General features: G+C 45.0%; 2 protein-coding genes across 6 annotated transcripts in view; both read right to left on the bottom strand.

Annotated features, from left to right (window-relative positions):
• The window catches only part of LOC109885551 (WAS/WASL-interacting protein family member 1-like), a 45636-nt gene extending 37246 nt beyond the window's left edge, over nucleotides 1-8390 (bottom strand). Inside the window, exons 1-2 of one of the 5 annotated variants that reach the window (XM_031813472.1) lie at nucleotides 1347-1513; nucleotides 816-876 (exon numbers count right to left, since the gene is read on the bottom strand). The gene's annotated coding sequence lies outside the window, so the exon portion shown is untranslated. Of the gene's footprint in view, nucleotides 1-815; nucleotides 1087-1346; nucleotides 1542-8105 lie in introns of those variants that run through there. The other 4 variants (XM_031813473.1, XM_031813470.1, XM_031813469.1 and 1 more) reach the window with 4 other exon arrangements.
• Nucleotides 8391-8615: 225 nt separating this feature from the next.
• LOC109884285 (acetylcholine receptor subunit alpha) overlaps nucleotides 8616-15000 on the bottom strand; it is a 22903-nt gene continuing 16518 nt past the window's right edge. Inside the window, exons 7-9 of the mRNA XM_031813474.1 lie at nucleotides 14555-14778; nucleotides 11995-12234; nucleotides 8616-9816 (exon numbers count right to left, since the gene is read on the bottom strand). Coding sequence (XP_031669334.1) covers nucleotides 9685-9816; nucleotides 11995-12234; nucleotides 14555-14778 — 596 coding nt within the window. The 3' untranslated portion in view covers nucleotides 8616-9684. The remainder of the gene's footprint in view (nucleotides 9817-11994; nucleotides 12235-14554; nucleotides 14779-15000) is intronic.

The raw sequence follows: 15000 nt of genomic DNA, 5'->3' as shown, positions 1-15000 counted from the left end.
GCACGCACACATGTGCACACACACACACACACACACACCATTATTCTTTAGTTGTATTGGTGTTGTTTTAAATGTGTGTGTACATTTGTCTTTAGTCGTAGTGAATTTTTCCATATAGAAAACTATGTTCATGGTTTAAATTGTAAAGTATTTTTGTCTGTAATGTCGTTATGTGTCGGACCCCAGGAAGACTAGCTGTCACATTTGGCGTCGGCTAATGGGGATCCTAATACAATCACAAGCAATTGCAAGTCAGCAGCTTCCTTCCAAGTGAACGCAGAGACATAAAAATGGTCTCCACAAGTTCATCTTGGTATTTTATTAGGATCCCCGTTAGCTGTTGCAGCTACTCTTCCTGGGGTCCAGACAGAGCATGAAACATCATACAGAACTACATACATTAACTGACTCTGGAGAAGGAGATAAAGGACCTCGTTGCCAAAACTCCAAACTATCCCTTTAAAGACAGTTCTGCCAACATCAACAGCATTTCTGGCAAAGTGCAGCCACTAATGTTCCCCAGGAAGACAGGAAACAAAGTCGCAAGTTAAATTCACACTACAATGGTTCCCTTTTCCTCCATCAAACAGCTGTCAAACAGAACACCGACACAGAGGAGAAATCTGAGGAGAAATCTGAGGAGAAATCGGAGGAGAAATCTGAGGAGAAATCTGAGGAGAAATCTGAGGAGAAATCTCAACTGTCAGAAGAGAAAGAACAGGAGCTGAGCTAGGACTATGGAAACATATCATATATTGTATGAATGTATCAAATGGATTACCACAATATATTAAACAATTATTACATCTACTCACGGAAGTTCTGCCCAAAAAGGTGACTGTAAATTCCCTCTCTTAGGTAGCTCTGGAAATGATTCTTCCAGAGAACGGGCAAAGAAACGGTACAGAGTTACAGCGATAGGTGGTAGCTTCCTTAATTTGGTTCCCCTCCTAACCCTCTTTACACATTAGAGAAGTCACAGTTCCACATTCAGTCCAACCCCATGTTACTGTATTTCACTTCCTCAACTTGCTGTGTCATGAACTGACACAGAGAGAGAGAGAGAGAGAGAGAGAGAGAGAGAGACAGAGAGAGAGACAGAGAGAGAGAGAGAGAGAGAGAGAGAGACAGAGAGAGAGAGACAGAGAGAGAGAGAGCGAGAGAGAGACAGCGGTGTGAAAGCTACAAAACCTCTCATCTAGGCTCTCTCTCTCCCAGTCACACAGTCTGAGCTGAGCAGCAGTATCTCTCTCTCTCTCTCCCAGTCACACAGTCTGAGCTGAGCAGCAGTATCTCTCGCTCTCCCCTCTTCAGTTTGTCCTCTCCTGTGAAAGTCAAAACCTCACCTCTCATCTAGGGGTCTCAGTCACACTGTCATGTGAGCATCACAGGGCTTCTTCTTCTTCGCTCCTCTCTCTCACTGAAGTCTGTCCTCTGATGCAGATTGAAGACCCTCCTCTCCTCAGAGAGCTGCTGTCAAGAGAGAGAGAGAGCTCTCCTCTCCTGCTAAAATAGCTTTACTCAGAGTCAGAGCCACTTCCTGTGTTCAGCTTTCAGTCATACTTCCTCTCTTTCAACTCAGTCAGCAGCCTTACACACACGCTCACGCTCGCTCTGTCACACACACACGCGACCCCCCCCCCCTTTGCATTGTGTAGGCTAATGCTTTGACTCATATGCCAATTTAATACAGTTTGCAGATACAGTCACAGTCCAAACAACTCCTAGACACACAGATACTGTACTCTATTCATCTCCAGATACTGTACTCTACAGCGTCAGATACTGTACTCTATTCATCTCCAGATACTGTACTCTACAGCGTCAGATACTGTACTCTACAGCGTCAGATACTGTACTCTACAGCGTCAGATACTGTACTCTATTCATCTCCAGATACTGTACTCTATTCATCTCCAGATACTGTACTCTCTACAGTGTCAGATACTGTACTCTATTCATCTCCAGATACTGTACTCTACAGCGTCAGATACTGTACTCTATTCATCTCCAGATACTGTACTCTATTCATCTCCAGATACTGTACTCTATTCATCTCCAGATACTGTACTCTACAGCGTCAGATACTGTACTCTACAGCGTCAGATACTGTACTCTACAGCGTCAGATACTGTACTCTATTCATCTTCAGATACTGTACTCTATTCATCTCCAGATACTGTACTCTACAGCGTCAGATACTGTACTCTATTCATCTTCAGATACTGTACTCTATTCATCTCCAGATACTGTACTCTACAGCGTCAGATACTGTACTCTACAGCGTCAGATACTGTACTCTACAGCGTCAGATACTGTACTCTATTCATCTCCAGATACTGTACTCTACAGCGTCAGATACTGTACTCTATTCATCTCCAGATACTGTACTCTATTCATCTCCAGATACTGTACTCTATTCATCTCCAGATACTGTACTCTATTCATCTCCAGATACTGTACTCTATTCATCTCCAGATACTGTACTCTACAGCGTCAGATACTGTACTCTATTCATCTTCAGATACTGTACTCTATTCATCTCCAGATACTGTACTCTACAGCGTCAGATACTGTACTCTATTCATCTTCAGATACTGTACTCTATTCATCTCCAGATACTGTACTCTACAGCGTCAGATACTGTACTCTACAGCGTCAGATACTGTACTCTACAGCGTCAGATACTGTACTCTATTCATCTCCAGATACTGTACTCTACAGCGTCAGATACTGTACTCTATTCATCTCCAGATACTGTACTCTCTACAGCGTCAGATACTGTACTCTATTCATCTCCAGATACTGTACTCTATTCATCTCCAGATACTGTACTCTATTCATCTCCAGATACTGTACTCTACAGCGTCAGATACTGTACTCTATTCATCTCCAGATACTGTACTCTATTCATCTCCAGATACTGTACTCTATTCATCTCCAGATACTGTACTCTACAGCGTCAGATACTGTACTCTACAGCGTCAGATACTGTACTCTACAGCGTCAGATACTGTACTCTATTCATCTCCAGATACTGTACTCTCTACAGCGTCAGATACTGTACTCTACAGCGTCAGATACTGTACTCTATTCATCTCCAGATACTGTACTCTATTCATCTCCAGATACTGTACTCTATTCATCTCCAGATACTGTACTCTATTCATCTCCAGATACTGTACTCTACAGCGTCAGATACTGTACTCTATTCATCTCCAGATACTGTACTCTATTCATCTCCAGATACTGTACTCTACAGCGTCAGATACTGTACTCTCTTCATCTACTTCTCCATCCAACAATGCACAAGTCTGTACTATACAAGTATGCTGCAATGACTCTACCAAACATTAAGAACACCTTACTAATACTGACTCTACCAAACATTAAGAACACCGTACTAATACTGACTCTACCAAACATTAAGAACACCTTACTAATACTGACTCTACCAAACATTAAGAACACCTTACTAATACTGACTCTACCAAACATTAAGAACACCTTACTAATACTGACTCTACCAAACATTAAGAACACCTTACTAATACTGACTCTACCAAACATTAAGAACACCTTACTAATACTGACTCTACCAAACATTAAGAACACCGTACTAATACTGACTCTACCAAACATTAAGAACACCTTACTAATACTGACTCTACCAAACATTAAGAACACCTTACTAATACTGACTCTACCAAACATTAAGAACACCTTACTAATACTGACTCTACCAAACATTAAGAACACCTTACTAATACTGACTCTACCAAACATTAAGAACACCTTACTAATACTGACTCTACCAAACATTAAGAACACCTTACTAATACTGACTCTACCAAACATTAAGAACACCTTACATACTTTTCCCCTGAATGTGTTGGGGCCTGGACTCTACAAGGTGTAGAAAGTGTTCCACAGAGATGCTGGACCATATTGACTCTAATGCTTCCCACAGTTGTGTCAAGATGGCTGGGTGTCCTTTGAGTGGTGGACCATTCTTGATACACACAGGAAACTGTTGAGTGTGAAAACCCCAGCAGCGTTACAGTTCTTGACACAAACTGGTATCACCTGGCACCTACTAGCATACCCTGTTCAAAGACACATCTTCTGCCTTGGCCATTCACCCTCTGAATGGTACAACTGTCTCAGGGTTTTAAAAACATCCTTGTTTAACCTGTTTCCTCCCCTTCATCTACACTGATTGAAGTGGATTTAACTAGTGACATCAATAAGGGATCATAGCTTGGATTCACTTGGTCAGTCTGTCACGTTCTTAATGTTTTGTATGCTCAGTGTACAAGTATGCCTTGTGAGTATTAATGTTACTACCTCCTTGTTCAGACTATCAGGAAGCTGAAGTGAATACGAATATCGCCCACAAACACCCTCGCCGCCATGTGCTTGAGCTGCGTTGGTCACGTGGGTTGGTTTACACAGGAAGTGAAGGAAGCTTCCTCTCTTCTCTGCAGACCTGTCTATTGCAGGACGAGAGGCTCGCTCTCATAGCCAGAGATTACATGAAGACATTTTAAAACTCTGTGTTATAGCTCTGGAGACAGACATCTTGCCATTTACAGTAGATCTCTGAAACATGCAGTTACCCTCCAGCTATCCATCCACAATGCTCAGACCAGTTTGGTTGCTTACCTCCTGGTCTGAGGAATGGGAACAATGTAACAGACCAGGGAAGACTCAACTCCAAACAAGGTTCAGTACTGTAACAGACCAGGGACGGCCTCTAGGGAACACATCACTCTGAAGCAGGTTCAGTACTGTAACAGACCAGGGACAGCCTCTAGGGAACACATCACTCTGAAGCAGGTTCAGTACTGTAACAGACCAGGGACGGCCTCTAGGGAACACATCACTCTGAAGCAGGTTCAGTACTGTAACAGACCAGGGACGGCCTCTGGGGAACACATCACTCTGAAGCAGGTTCAGTACTGTAACAGACCAGGGAACACATCACTCTGAAGCAGGTTCAGTACTGTAACAGACCAGGGACGGCCTCTAGGGAACACATCACTCTGAAGCAGGTTCAGTACTGTAACAGACCAGGGACGGCCTCTAGGGAACACATCACTCTGAAGCAGGTTCAGTACTGTAACAGACCAGGGACGGCCTCTAGGGAACACATCACTCTGAAGCAGGTTCCTCAGGCAACGAGAGAACACAAGGCCTGGTCAATGTTTTCCAGTTTACCACTGTGGAATGTTAATATTAAGACCACAGTTCAACAAAGTTTGTTTAGGATTCCAGGTTTGAATGATTGGAGTGAGTGAGTGAATTTACTGTACGTGCATGTGTATTGACAGATAATGATGCACCTTTGCTAGTCCGATTCCATGAAACACCATAACTACAGTAACCAGGAGAACGAGCAGTATGGGTCTCCGTCCCAAATGGAACAATATTCCCTACATAGTGCACTACTTTTGGCCAAAGGCCCATAGGTTGAACTATAGTACTTCGACTACATAGTGCTCTGATCAAAGGTAGTGTACTATGGGCCTGGTGAAAGGTAGTGCCCTATGGGCCTGGTGAAAGGTAGTGTACTATGGGCCTGGTGAAAGGTAGTGTAATATGGGCCTGGTGAAAGGTAGTGTACTATGGGCCTGGTGAAAGGTGGTGTACTATGGGCCTGGTGAAAGGTAGTGTACTATGGGCCTGGTGAAAGGTAGTGTAATATGGGCCTGGTGAAAGGTAGTGTACTATGGGCCTGGTGAAAGGTAGTGCCCTATGGGCCTGGTGAAAGGTAGTGCCCTATGGGCCTGGTGAAAGGTAGTGCCCTATGGGCCTGGTGAAAGGTAGTGTACTATGGGCCTGGTGAAAGGTAGTGTACTATGGGCCTGGTGAAAGGTAGTGCCCTATGGGCCTGGTGAAAGGTAGTGTACTATGGGCCTGGTGAAAGGCCTGGTGAAAGGTAGTGTACTATGGGCCTGGTGAAAGGCCTGGTGAAAGGTAGTGTACTATGGGCCTGGTGAAAGGTAGTGTACTATGGGCCTGGTGAAAGGCCTGGTGAAAGGTAGTGTACTATGGGCCTGGTGAAAGGTAGTGTACTATGGGCCTGGTGAAAGGCCTGGTGAAAGGTAGTGTACTATGGGCCTGGTGAAAGGTAGTGTACTATGGGCCTGGTGAAAGGCCTGGTGAAAGGTAGTTCACTATGGGCCTGGTGAAAGGTAGTGTACTATGGGCCTGGTGAAAGGTAGTGTACTATGGGCCTGGTGAAAGGTAGTGCCCTATGGGCCTGGTGAAAGGTAGTGTACTATGGGCCTGGTGAAAGGTAGTGTACTATGGGCCTGGTGAAAGGCCTGGTGAAAGGTAGTGTACTATGGGCCTGGTGAAAGGCCTGGTGAAAGGTAGTGCCCTATGGGCCTGGTGAAAGGTAGTGTACTATGGGCCTGGTGAAAGGTAGTGTACTATGGGCCTGGTGAAAGGTAGTGTACTATGGGCCTGGTGAAAGGTAGTGTACTATGGGCCTGGTGAAAGGTAGTGTACTATGGGCCTGGTGAAAGGTAGTGTACTATGGGCCTGGTGAAAGGTAGTGTACTATGGGCCTGGTGAAAGGTAGTTCACTATGGGCCTGGTGAAAGGTAGTGTACTATGGGCCTGGTGAAAGGTAGTTCACTATGGGCCTGGTGAAAGGTAGTGTACTATGGGCCTGGTGAAAGGTAGTTCACTATGGGCCTGGTGAAAGGTAGTGTACTATGGGCCTGGTGAAAGGTAGTGTACTATGGGCCTGGTGAAAGGTAGTTCACTATGGGCCTGGTGAAAGGTAGTGTACTATGGGCCTGGTGAAAGGTAGTGTACTATGGGCCTGGTGAAAGGTAGTGTACTATGGGCCTGGTGAAAGGTAGTTCACAATGGGCCTGGTGAAAGGTAGTGTACTATGGGCCTGGTGAAAGGTAGTTCACTATGGGCCTGGTGAAAGGTAGTGTACTATGGGCCTGGTGAAAGGCCTGGTGAAAGGTAGTGTACTATGGGCCTCCTGAGTGGTGCAGTGGTCTAAGGCAGTGCTAGCTGTGCCACTAGAGACTCTGGGTTCGAGTCCAGGCTGTGTCGCAGTCGGCTGCGACCGGGAGACCCATGGGGCGGCGCACAATTGGCCCAGCGTCGTCTGGGAGGGTTTGGCCAGCAGGGATGTCCTTGTCCCATCGCTCACTAGCGACTCCTGTGGGGGGTGTGCACGCTGACACAGTCGCCAGTCAAGAAGCAGTGCGGCTTGTCAAGAAGCAGCGTGGCTTGGCTGGGTTGTGTTTCAGAGGACGCACAACTCTCGGCCTTCACCTTTCCCAAGTCTGTATGGGAGTTGCAGCTATGAGACAAGACTGTAACTACCAATTGGATACAATGAAATCGGGAGAAAAAGGGGTCCATTTTTTTTTTTATGTTATAAAAAATAAATATTGAAAAAAAAGAAGTTTGTGCACTATATTGGGAATAGTGGGCCATTTGTTTGTACTACGTATGTCTGCGTGTCAATGAGTCAATGTCCACTATGCCTCAGATGACATTTCAGAGCTGTGGGAAAGTCTACATTCCTTGGCTACAGTGACGAGTGACTCCATAAAAAGTCAAAGCTGTCTGTGATGTGAATCGTAAAGCCAACCGCTGCATGGTTTGGTACAGTATAAACAGATATTGGTTTACTGCACTCTACGGTAGTGTGTGTGTGTGTACACGAGGTATACTGACTGACTGTGTGAGCTGCACAAAATCCACGAGCGCAGGTTACGTAATGAAAGCTACGGTATAGCAATAACTCAATGACTTTAAAAACTCAGATGAGGCTTTTTTTTCTTCTCATCGTGCAAGTATCCATGCCAACGCAGACTACATAACCACCAAGCAGAGAATAACGCGTGATGTCATCTGATACAACTCGAAACAAATGGAATACAAAAATAAAAACAGAGATATCATAACATAACGCTACCATGTTTCCATTTGTCCTCAAAACATGTTTTATAAGCAAGGGTGTCACATGTTTTGAAATTCAGTTATTTGCGCAATTATAATTGAGAATCCCAAAACTTTGACAAATCGATCTAGTACTCAAGTTCAACATAACATAAGCATCGACTTACTTGTGGAGACAGTATGAGCCACTCCTTCGCCGTAAACACAACTTTAGCTCAGGATTTCCGCTTCATCGGGGTTTCCACATTGTACCCGGAACTTTTCAATTATATGCATACAATCAAGAGTGCAATTTGATGTTTTATCAATCTGCCATCACTCTATAACTTACGTTTCTGTCCAAATCTTCGAGCGTTGTGTTTGTCATGTCGCTCGAAAGACTGTTTTCGTAAAACCGACTGGGAGAATGTAATGCTTCTCTCGCTCCAATCCGGGGCCTTTGCGGTGATGCAATATTTCCAGATGTGCAACTTGTCCAAGTTTGAACAGTTGGTTCTGTGTATAAAGACGTTTACTGATGAGAGGAGAACAGAACAGATACGTGTTGACTACTGGAAAATCTAAAATAATACGTTAAAATAAGGTCATTTAATAATTTATTCAACAGAAAGAGGACCCGGGCGCACAAAGTTTATGCCGTCCCTGTCAATGTAAAAACACAATACAGAAAGACAGGCTTATCTGGAAGTAGATTTAATTTTTTACATCTAACCAAATCTAAAAATAGAACCATGATGACATTTGGCAGAAGGAGGAGAGAAAACCCTAACATCGGACAAGATAAAACATCATGTAGTTTCCCAGCAGCCACTGCACTGTCATCTTTATTGAATAAGCACCAGCACATCCACAAGACTGGAACACTTCTAAATCAACGTTGAGAAACTCATTCAAATGGATCTTCTGATCGTCAATCATGATCATGCAACAACGGCGAGATGCACTACCAGCTGCTTGTGACCTCCGTCATCCACAGTACCGTAATGTAACCTCCCTCATCCACAGTGCCATAATGTGACCTCCCTCATCCACAGTACCATAATGTAACCTCCCTCATCCACAGTGCCATAATGTGACCTCCCTCATCCACAGTACCGTAATGTAACCTCCCTCATCCACAGTGCCATAATGTGATCTCCCTCATCCACAGTGCCATAATGTGATCTCCCTCATCCACAGTGCCATAATGTGACCTCCCTCATCCACAGTGCCATAATGTGATCTCCCTCATCCACAGTGCCATAATGTGACCTCCCTCATCCACAGTCCCATAATGTGACCTCCCTCATCCACAGTGCCATAATGTGACCTCCCTCATCCACAGTCCCATGAGAGTGCCAGAGTGCTCCCAATCAGAGCCATTATGCAGAGTTTGTTAGACCAACATACTCTGCATCCTTCGTTCCACATGAGGAAGGATGGTTAGAAATAAAGGAATCACCTCGTTAGGTAGGTTAACCATCGTTCCTTAAACATGATCCATCAAGTCACAGACAGCTGACAGCGGGACACCCTCTCAACACCGAGTGCCGTGAATGTCCATATTTTCAACTGTAATCTCCATGCACAAAAGAAGCTAACAATAACAACACCTCACTGGACCAGTTACATTCAATCAACCATCCAATCAATCGATTGATTGTCATTTCCAGATGAGTCGGGGTAGAGGCACAGCAGACAGGTGTCAGAGCGAGCGGGAGAACCAGGGTGTGGCCAGAGCACGATGACTCCGGCTAGGCCGCTCCTTTAGCCCTGCATGCTCAGCTCAATGAGGCGTCCAGCGAACACTCCCATGGTGCCGATGATACACACAGCCATGAACACACACAGCAAAATGTGATCCAGGACCATGGCTACAAACTTCCACTCCTCAGCAGCCTGAGAGAGGAGGGAAGAGAGAGAAGGGGGTGAAAGGTGAGGAGAGAGAGGAGGGAAGAGAGAGGAGGGGGTGAAAGGTGAGGAGGGAGAGAGAGGAGAGGGGGTGAGGAGGGAAGAGAGAGAGGAGGGTGAAAGGTGAGGAGAGAGAGGAGGGAAGAGAGAGGAAGGGGTGAAAGGTGAGGAGAGAGAGGAGGGAAGAGAGAGGAGGGGTTGAAAGGTGAGGAGAGAGAGGAGGGAAGAGAGAGGAGGGGGTGAAAGGTGAGGAGAGGGAGGAGGGAAGAGAGAGGAGGGAAGAGAGAGGAGGGGGTGAAAGGTGAGGAGGGAGAGAGAGGAGAGGGGTGAGGAGGGAAGAGAGAGAGGAGGGTGAAAGGTGAGGAGAGAGAGGAGGGAAGAGAGAGGAGGGGTTGAAAGGTGAGGAGAGAGAGGAGGGAAGAGAGAGGAGGGGTGAAAGGTGAGGAGAGAGAGGAGGGAAGAGAGAGGAGGGAAGAGAGAGGAGGGGGTGAAAGGTGAGGAGAGAGAGGAGGGAAGAGAGAGGAAGGGGTGAAAGGTGAGGAGAGAGAGGAGGGAAGAGAGAGGAGGGGTTGAAAGGTGAGGAGAGAGAGGAGGGAAGAGAGAGGAGGGGGTGAAAGGTGATGAGAGGGAGGGAGGAGGGAAGAGAGAGGAGGGAAGAGAGAGGAGGGGGTGAAAGGTGAGGAGGGAGAGAGAGGAGAGGGGTGAGGAGGGAAGAGAGAGAGGAGGGTGAAAGGTGAGGAGAGAGAGGAGGGAAGAGAGAGGAGGGGTTGAAAGGTGAGGAGAGAGAGGAGGGAAGAGAGAGGAGGGGTGAAAGGTGAGGAGAGAGAGGAGGGAAGAGAGAGGAGGGGGTGAAAGGTGAGGAGAGAGAGGAGGGAAGAGAGAGGAGGGGGTGAAAGGTGAGGAGAGAGAGGAGGGAAGAGAGAGGAAGGGGTGAGGAGAGAGAGAGAGGGAGAGAGAGGGGAGGGGTGAAAGGTGAGGAGAGAGAGGAGGGAGGAGAGATGAGATAGAGAGAGGGGGTCAGGAGAGAGAGAGAGAGAGAGAGAGAGAGAGAGAGAGAGAGAGAGAGAGAAGGGGTGAGGAGAGAGAGAGAGGTGTGATGTGAGGAGAGAACAGAGAGTCATTAACATTTTCAAGACAATTCGTTTTTGTATTAGACACACAACATTAAAACATGAAAGCTCGAAAGACAGACAGACAGACAGACAGACAGACAGACAGACAGACAGACAGACAGACAGACTCAGACAGACAGACAGACAGACAGACAGACAGACAGACTCAGACAGACAGACAGACAGACAGACTCAGACAGACAGACAGACAGACTCAGACAGACAGACAGACAGACAGACAGACAGACAGACAGACAGACAGACAGACAGACAGACAGACTCAGACAGACAGACAGACAGACAGACAGACAGACAGACAGACTCAGACAGACAGACTCAGGCACAAAGAAAGACAGACTCAGACAGACAGACTCAGACAGACAGACTCAGACAGACAGACTCAGACAGACAGACTCAGGCACAAAGAAAGACAGACTCAGACAGACAGACTCAGACAGACAGACTCAGACAGACAGACAGACTCAGGCACAAAGAAAGACAGACTCAGGCACAAAGAAAGACAGACTCAGACAGACAGACTCAGGCACAAAGAAAGACAGACTCAGACAGACAGACTCAGGCACAAAGAAAGACAGACTCAGACAGACAGACTCAGGCACAAAGAAAGACAGACTCAGATACAAAGACAGACAGAGAGACTCACCACAAAGACAGACAGACTCAAAGACAAACAGGCTCAGATGCAAAGACAGACAGACTTAAAGACAGACAGGCTCAGATACAAAGACAGACAGGCTCAGACACAAAGACAGACAGACAGACTCACCACAAAGACAGACAGACTCAGACACAAAGACAGACAGACAGACAGACAGACTCAGACAGACAGACAGACAGACTCAGACAGACAGACAGACAGACAGACAGACAGACAGACTCAGACAAACAGACAGACAGACAGACAGACAGACAGACAGACAGACAGACAGACAGACAGACAGACAGACAGACAGACAGACAGACAGACGGACAGACAGACGGACAGACAGACAGACATGAGTTCCATAAATGCTTCCTGAGATCATATTCTTACATTGTTGGACTCTTCATCAGACTTCATGGTCTCTGCGATGTACTTGACCCCCTCGATGGCGCTGCGGACGTCCGGGTTCTTGGTGATGGGGGACTGGAAGGTGACAGAGGCAGGGGCAGGCTTGCCCGAGATGTCGGAGATGTCAAAGTCAGCCGGGTGGATCCTCTTCTCCTGCCTGTCCCTGGATGGACGCTTCATAGTCGAGAAGAACATGAAGTTGGGGATGGTGTCAATGAAAATCTGAAATACAGGAAAATACATTGTAATGAGTAACAAGACGTCATGTAAAGTACATCAATTACTGTAAATACATTGTAACAAATAACACAAAGAAATGTACAGTAAATCAATTACTGTAAATACATTGTAATGAGTAACACAAATTATATACAGTAGACTAATTACTGTAAATACATTGTATTGAGTAACACAAGTTATATATAGTACATGAATTACTGTACATACATTGTAATGAGTTACACAAAGTACTGTAAAGCACATAATACTGTGTTGGGGGACTAACATATTTTTCATGATAATCAAGATCACGTACATCAACCATAAAACCATGAGTACTCAATGAATAAACTGACAAACCTGACATGCCATTACTGAAATGACTCAGCTAAAGTCAGCAATAGGACAGACAGACAGACTGCTCTTAACTACTTCCTGTCTCTCAAAGGAGAGCCCCGCTAGAGAGGCTGCTGAGAGCTGAGGGGTTCTAAATCAGTGGTTCCCAACCAGAGGTACTAGGACCCCCGGGGGTACTTGGTCTTTCCACATATGGTACCTGAGAAGACTCATGAAACCACCGGCTTACTGGTTTACAGTAACCCAAAAAGGTTGGGAACCACTGTTCTAAATGGCCGAAAGCAGAATGTCACTAACACCTGACAATATACATGACATACTGCATTAGCACCACCAGGTGGCAGTGCAGCCAAGAGAAAACCCCAAAAGCATGACAATCCAATGTCACGGCCATCACACCAAGGGGTCTGAAAACTAGGACACCACTAGATGTTGTACTGACATCGCTAAATTAGGAATGAGATGTGCTGACATTCACTTTGTCCATTGTACCTAGTCTACCTACTTGATTGATTGATTGATTGATTGACTGATTGATTTATTGATTGACTGACTGATTGATTTATTGACTGATTGACTAACTTACTGACTGACTGATTGACTGACTGATTGATTTATTGACTGACTGATTGACTGGCTGATTGACTGACTGATTGATTTATTGATTGACTGACTGACTGATTGATCAAATCAAATCAAATGTATTTATATAGCCCTTCGTACATCAGCTGATATCTCAAAGTGCTGTACAGATTGATTTATTGACTGACTGATTGATTTATTTATTGACTGACTGACTGTGTTATTGACTGACTGACTGACTGATTGATTTATTGACTGACTGACAGATTTATTGACTGACTGACTGATTGACTGACTGTTTTATTGACTGACTGATTGATTGACTGACTGACTGATTTATTGACTGACTGACTGATTGACTGATTGATTTATCGATCGGTCAGTCGGTTGGTTGACCTACCTTGATTGACTGACTGATTGATTAACTGACTGACTGATTTATTGACTGACTGATTGATTGACTGACTGATTGACTGACTAACTCATTGACTGACTGACTGACTGATTGACTGATTGATTTATTGATCGATCGATCGGTCGGTCGGTTGGTTGACCTACCTTGACTGACTGACTGATTGATTTATTGACTGACTGACTGATTGATTTATTGACTGACTGACTGATTGACTGAGTGATTTATTGACTGACTGACTGATTTATTGACCGACTGACTGACTTATTGACTGACTGATTGATTCATCGATCGATCGGTCGGTCAGCCGGTTGGTTGACCTACCTTGATTGACTGACTGATTGATTTATTGATTTATTGACTGACTGACTGATTGATTTATTGACTGACTGACTGACTCATTGACTGACTGACTGATTTATTGACTGACTGATTTATTTATTTATTGACTGAGTTATTTACTGACTGATTGACTGCCTTAATGACTGATTTATTGACCGACTGACTGACTGACTGATTGACTGACTGATTGATTTATCGATCGGTCGGTTGGTTGACCTATCTTGATTGACTGGCTGATTAATTTCTTGATTGACTGACTGATTGATTTATTGACTGACTGACTAATTTATTTATTGACTGACTGACTGATTAATTTATTTACTGACTGACTGACTAATTTATGTATTGAATTATTGACTGACTAACTGACTGACTGACCGATTGACTGACTGATTTATTAACTGATTGACTGATTTATTGACTGACTGACTGACTGATTGATTGATTGATTGACTGATTGATTGACTGATTGACTGATTGACTGATTGATTGACTGACTTATTGATTGACTGATTGATTGACTGACTGACTGATTTATTTATTGACTGACTGACTGATTGATTGACTGACTGATTGACTGACTGACTGATGGATTTATTGATTGATCGGTCGGTCGGTCGGTTGACCTACCTTGCGGACCCACTGGGGCATTGTGTGTGTACTGGGAGAGCGGTGGTGTGTGTTGATGACGATGACGGTGATGACGATGGAGGCTATGACAAAGACCATGGTGAAGAGCATGTACTTCCCAATGAGAGGCACCGCACTGGAGGTGGAGGGGATGAGCTCCACGATGACCAGCAGAAACACAGTGAGAGACAGCAGGACAGAGATAGACAGGGTCATCTTCTCACCTGTATGGAACAGAGACACTGGAGTCAACAACAACAACACCAACAACATCATCAACAACAACAGCATCATCAACCACAACAACATCAACAACAACAACAACAACAACATCAATAACAACATCAGCAACAACATCAACAACAACATCAACAATATCAACAACAACAAAATCAACAACAACATTAAACAACAACAAGACCACAGTCAGAGACAGCAGGACAGAT

This window comes from Oncorhynchus kisutch, unplaced genomic scaffold (genome assembly GCF_002021735.2).
Source record: "Oncorhynchus kisutch isolate 150728-3 unplaced genomic scaffold, Okis_V2 Okis05a-Okis16b_hom, whole genome shotgun sequence".
Taxonomy (NCBI): domain Eukaryota; kingdom Metazoa; phylum Chordata; class Actinopteri; order Salmoniformes; family Salmonidae; genus Oncorhynchus; species Oncorhynchus kisutch.
Note: the sequence above shows the minus strand (reverse complement) of the source record. Positions and strands in the feature narration are given on the sequence as shown.